Source organism: Eucyclogobius newberryi, unplaced genomic scaffold, assembly GCF_026437365.1.
Source record: "Eucyclogobius newberryi isolate DKJ021-1_F unplaced genomic scaffold, fEucNew1.0.hap1 SCAF_136, whole genome shotgun sequence".
Classification (NCBI taxonomy): Eukaryota; Metazoa; Chordata; class Actinopteri; order Gobiiformes; family Gobiidae; genus Eucyclogobius; species Eucyclogobius newberryi.
In genome coordinates this window covers 187755-193754 of record NW_027315764.1, presented here as the reverse complement: position 1 = coordinate 193754, position 6000 = coordinate 187755, and the positions used below count along the sequence as shown (strand labels likewise).

Here is a 6000-nt window from a genome sequence, read left to right as displayed (position 1 = left end):
GTCATCTAAGTGTGATGTCATCCAATCGTGATGTCATCTAAGCGTGATGTCATCTAAGTGTGATGTCATCTAAGTGTGATGTCATCTAAGTGTGATGTCATCCAATCGTGATGTCATCTAAGCGTGATGTCATCTAAGTGTGATGTCATCTAAGCGTGATGTCATCTAAGTGTGATGTCATCTAAGTGTGATGTCATCTAAGCGTGATGTCATCTAAGTGTGATGTCATCTAAAGTGTGATGTCATCTAAGCGTGATGTCATCTAAGCGTGATGTCATCTAAGCGTGATGTCATCTAAGCGTGATGTCATCTAAGTGTGATGTCATCTAAGCGTGATGTCATCTAAGTGTGATGTCATCTAAATGTGATGTCATCTAAGCGTGATGTCATCTAAGCGTGATGTCATCTAAGTGTGATGTCATCTAAGCGTGATGTCATCTAAGTGTGATGTCATCTAAATGTGATGTCATCTAACCGTGATGTCATCTAATCGTGATGTCATCCAAGTGTGATGTCATCTAATCGTGATGTCATCTAAGTGTGATGTCATCTAAGCGTGATGTCATCTAAGCGTGATGTCATCTAAAGTGTGATGTCATCTAAGCGTGATGTCATCTAAGTGTGATGTCATCTAAGTGTGATGTCATCTAAGTGTGATGTCATCTAAGTGTGATGTCATCTAAGTGTGATGTCATCTAAATGTGATGTCATCTAAGTGTGATGTCATCTAAGTGTGATGTCATCTAAGCGTGATGTCATCTAAGTGTGATGTCATCTAAGTGTGATGTCATCTAAGTGTGATGTCATCTAAATGTGATGTCATCTAAGTGTGATGTCATCTAAGTGTGATGTCATCTAAGCGTGATGTCATCTAAGCGTGATGTCATCTAAAGTGTGATGTCATCTAAGCGTGATGTCATCTAATCGTGATGTCATCTAAGTGTGATGTCATCTAAGTGTGATGTCATCTAAGTGTGATGTCATCTAAATGTGATGTCATCTAAGTGTGATGTCATCTAAGTGTGATGTCATCTAAGTGTGATGTCATCTAAATGTGATGTCATCTAAGTGTGATGTCATCTAAGGGTGATGTCATCTAAGCGTGATGTCATATAAGCGTGATGTCATCTAAGTGTGATGTCATCTAAATGTGATGTCATCTAAGTGTGATGTCATCTAAGTGTGATGTCATCTAATCGTGATGTCATCTAAGCGTGATGTCATCTAATCGTGATGTCATCTAAGTGTGATGTCATCTAAGTGTGATGTCATCTAAATGTGATGTCATCTAAGTGTGATGTCATCTAAGTGTGATGTCATCTAAGTGTGATGTCATCTAAGTGTGATGTCATCTAAATGTGATGTCATCTAAGTGTGATGTCATCTAAGTGTGATGTCATCTAAGCGTGATGTCATCTAAGTGTGATGTCATCTAAGTGTGATGTCATCTAAATGTGATGTCATCTAAGTGTGATGTCATCTAAGCGTGAAGTCATCTAAGTGTGATGTCATCTAAGTGTGATGTTTTCTAAGTGTGATGTCATCTAATCGTGATGTCATCTAAGTGTGATGTCATCTAAGCGTGATGTCATCTAAGCGTGAAGTCATCTAAGTGTGATGTCATCTAAGCGTGATGTCATCTAAGTGTGATGTCATCTAAGTGTGATGTCATCTAAATGTGATGTCATCTAAGTGTGATGTCATCTAAGTGTGATGTCATCATGTTTTAGAGTTTGACACTGAATCTTTACATTTACGACATGTTTAAATAAATACAAACACTTTAACTGTGTGAAACTTTATTAAATATCGAATCCATGAAAACAGTCAAAATAAAAGTCTCGCGCAGCAGATGTCGGAGTCACATGACGCTGCAGCAGAGACAGGAGGATTCTGGGTAATCGTCCACAAACGCACCGTCCTCAGCGCTGATGTAGAAGGTGTAGCTCCGCCCTCTCCAGGCGTACAAAACTCTGCAGAGTGAAACCAGCTCCACAGTCTGTCTCTGCAACATATAACTGTATATAAATATATATATATATATGTGTATATATACAGTACATATGTATAGAATCTGTCTCTGCAACACATTCTATCAAAATTGTACTAGAATTATACATTTTGATTCACAAAAAGACATTTAGTAATTCCAGTGTGTGTGTGTTTGAGGGGCGTGGCTAAAGCTAGTGTGTGTTTGAGGGGCGTGGCTAAAGCTAGTGTGTGTTTGAGGGGCGTGGCTAAAGCTAGTGTGTGTTTGAGGGGTGTGGCTAAAGCTAGTGGGTGTGAGGGGCGTGGCTAAAGCTAGTGTGTTTGAGGGGCGTGGCTAAAGCTAGTGTGTGTGAGGGGCGTGTCTAAAGCTGGTGTGTGTGTGAGGGGCGTGTCTAAAGCTGGTGTGTTTGAGGGGCGTGGCTAAAGCTAATGTGTTTGAGGGGCGTGTCTAAAGCTGGTGTGTGTGAGGGGCGTGGCTAAAGCTAGTGTGTTTGAGGGGCGTGGCTTAAGCTAGTGTGTGTGTGAGGGGCGTGGCAAAAGCAGATTGTGGCTCTTGACAAAGCGAGTGGCATGCGGCTATAAACAGGAAACAACTGTTGCTAACGTGCTTTGCTAGCTCTGTGTTGCTAAGGCTCCACATTGTCGTTAGGATCAGTGGAAACACGACGCTTTAGCACGAGATCAAGTCACTTTTTTTTGCCTTTGTTGCTTTTTAGGTGATTTAATGTTTGTTTCTGTAAAGGGCGTAGGAGCAGGGTCAAAGGTCAGACCTGTTGTAAGGTCAAAGGTCAGACCTGTTGTAGAATGCGAGCGTTGAGCTTGTATTTCTCGGCGTGTTCCAGGACCAGAGTCTGAGAAGCCCTGATCACAGCCGGATCCAGGAAATCTGAGATTGCTCCGACCTGAAAACACATGAAACTGTGAGTTAGTCTCCCTCTCTCTCTCTCTCTCTCCCTCTCTCTCCCTCTCCCTCTCTCTCTCTCTCTCTCTCTGTCTCTCTGACCCTGGGGGCCGTGTGGTTCATGATGCGTTGCCCTGGGAGCTGCTGCAGATGTTGCAGATGTTGCGGCTGTTGCAGCTGCTGCAGATGTTGCGGCTCAGAGGATCCACACAGAACCTGGTCCTGGTGATTCATCCTTAGACAAAGAACAAGTCAAACTTTATTTGTTCTTTTGCCCCTTAACTCTCCAGGCCCCGCCCCTCAGTCCACAGGCCCCGCCCCTCACTCTCGTACCATTTGACTCTGAGGCTGATGGACAGAGTGGTCTTCTTGTGCTCCAAACACACGTTACATTTGGTCTGACCTTTTCCACTGCAGAAGGAACATCTGAGTGAGAAGAACATGAGGTCTGAGTGAGAAGAACATGAGGTCTGAGTGAGAACATGAGGTCTGAGTGAGAACGTGAGGTCTGAGTGAGAAGAACATGAGGTCTGAGTGAGAACGTGAGGTCTGAGTGAGAAGAACGTGAGGTCTGAGTGAGAACATGAGGTCTGAGTGAGAAGAACATGAGGTCTGAGTGAGAACATGAGGTCTGAGTGAGAAGAACGTGAGGTCTGAGTGAGAAGAACATGAGGTCTGAGTGAGAACGTGAGGTCTGAGTGAGAAGAACGTGAGGTCTGAGTGAGAAGAACATGAGGTCTGAGTGAGAACGTGAGGTCTGAGTGAGAAGAACATGAGGTCTGATTGAGAACATGAGGTCTGAGTGAGAAGAACATGAGGTCTGAGTGAGAACGTGAGGTCTGAGTGAGAAGAACATGAGGTCTGAGTGAGAACGTGAGGTCTGAGTGAGAAGAACGTGAGGTCTGAGTGAGAAGAACGTGAGGTCTGAGTGAGAACGTGAGGTCTGAGTGAGAACGTGAGGTCTGAGTGAGAAGAACATGAGGTCTGAGTGAGAAGAACGTGAGGTCTGAGTGAGAACGTGAGGTCTGAGTGAGAACGTGAGGTCTGAGTGAGAAGAACATGAGGTCTGAGTGAGAACGTGAGGTCTGAGTGCGATGAACGTGAGGTCTGAGTGAGAAGAACATGAGGTCTGAGTGAGAACGTGAGGTCTGAGTGAGAAGAACATGAGGTCTGAGTGAGAACGTGAGGTCTGAGTGAGAAGAACATGAGGTCTGAGTGAGAAGGTGAGGTCTGAGTGAGAAGAACATGAGGTCTGAGTGAGAAGAACGTGAGGTCTGAGTGAGAAGAACGTGAGATCTGAGGTAGAAGAACGTGAGGTCTGAGTGAGAAGAACGTGAGATCTGAGGTAGAAGAACATGAGGTCTGAGTGAGAAGAACGTGAGGTCTGAGTGAGAAGAACATGAGAAGAACATCAGGTCTGAGTGAGAAGAACGTACCTGACATGTCCTTGTCCAGAGCAGAAGCAGCAGAGTTGGTGCTGGAGGTAGCCAGTGTAGTAGTTATAGGTGTTGTTGTAACCGCGCCCAATACAGTGATCACACTTCTCCTGGAACATGATCATGTGTTTATTTGTTGTGGAAAATGCGGCTGAAGACACTTTCATCTAAACCGTGGCTGAAGACACTTTCATCTAAACTGTGGCTGAAGACACTTTCATCTAAACCGTGGCTGAAGACACTTTCATCTAAACCGTGGCTGAAGACACTTTCATCTAAACCGTGGCTGAAGACACTTTCATCTAAATCGCGGCTGAAGACACTTTCATCTAAATCTCGGCTGAAGACACTTTCATCGAAACTGCTTGTGTGACACTCACTTTCCCGTCGAAGCAGAAAGAACAGCTGCAACTTCCTCTGCCGTCGCAGCGTCCACAGACCTGACGAACAAACGCATCTCAAACACATGATCTCACTTTTGGTTGAACATCTAACCACGTGCGAATACCTTGACCAGTTTGGTGTTGGTCAGAGCGATGTCTCTGGACGAGGCATTGAACAGAGGCGGCTCTTCCACGAACATGTCCCAGGGCGGAGCAGGAGCAGAAACCTCCTCCACATCTTCTCCTGGTCAAACATCTGCTTTAGGTCATTTATTCAGAGGACTTTCTGGTTCTGAATAAATGTAAGAGTAAAAGTTCGCACCCGTGTAAGGATCTGTGTTCCACCGGGTGAAGCGCGTTTCCGTGAAAGTCTCCAGACGATACTGAACAGAACACAACTACAGTCAAGAGAACACAACTACAGTCAAGAGAACACAACTAGTCAAGAAAACACGACTACTGTCAAAAAACACAACTGCAGTGAAGAGGACACAACTACTGTCAAGAGAACACTACTACAGTCAAGAAGAGTGCAACTACCGTCAAGAAGAACACAATTACAGTCAATAGGACACAACTAAAGTCAAGAAGAATACAACTACAGTCAAGAAAAACACAACTACAGTCAAGAAGAATACAACTACAGTCAATAGAACACAACTACAGTCAGGAAAACACAACTACAGTCAAGAAAACACACACAACTACAGTCAAGAAGAACACAACTATACTCAAGAAAACACAACTACAGTCAAGAAAACACAACTACAGTCAAGAATAACACAACTACAGTCAAGAAGAACACAACCTCAATCAAGAGGACACAACTACACTCAAGAGGACACAACTACACTCAAGAAAACACAACTACAGACAAGAAAACACAACTACAGTCAAGAGAACACAACTACAGTCAAGAAAATACAACTACAGTCAAGAGAACACAACTAGTCAAGAAAACACGACTACTGTCAAAAAACACAACTGCAGTGAAGAGGACACAGCTACAGTCAATAGAACACAACTACAGTCAAGAAAACACAACTACAGTCAAGAATAACACAACTACAGTCAAGAAGAACACAACCTCAATCAAGAGGACACAACTACACTCAAGAGGACACAACTACACTCAAGAAAACACAACTACAGACAAGAAAACACAACTACAGTCAAGAGAACACAACTACAGTCAAGAAAATACAACTACAGTCAAGAGAACACAACTAGTCAAGAAAACACGACTACTGTCAAAAAACACAACTGCAGTGAAGAGGACACAGCTACAGTC

The 6000-nt window shown here is 43.7% G+C and overlaps 1 protein-coding gene across 1 annotated transcript in view; it reads right to left on the bottom strand.

Moving 5' to 3' along the window:
- Positions 1 to 1848: 1848 nt before the first annotated feature.
- Positions 1849 to 6000, bottom strand: part of LOC140359043 (protein SSUH2 homolog) — a 63119-nt gene continuing 58967 nt past the window's right edge. The window contains exons 5-12 of the mRNA XM_072443917.1: positions 5032 to 5092; positions 4835 to 4953; positions 4707 to 4766; positions 4327 to 4436; positions 3224 to 3316; positions 2993 to 3125; positions 2784 to 2891; positions 1849 to 2005 (exon numbers count right to left, since the gene is read on the bottom strand). Coding sequence (XP_072300018.1) covers positions 1862 to 2005; positions 2784 to 2891; positions 2993 to 3125; positions 3224 to 3316; positions 4327 to 4436; positions 4707 to 4766; positions 4835 to 4953; positions 5032 to 5092 — 828 coding nt within the window. The 3' untranslated portion in view covers positions 1849 to 1861. The remainder of the gene's footprint in view (positions 2006 to 2783; positions 2892 to 2992; positions 3126 to 3223; positions 3317 to 4326; positions 4437 to 4706; positions 4767 to 4834; positions 4954 to 5031; positions 5093 to 6000) is intronic.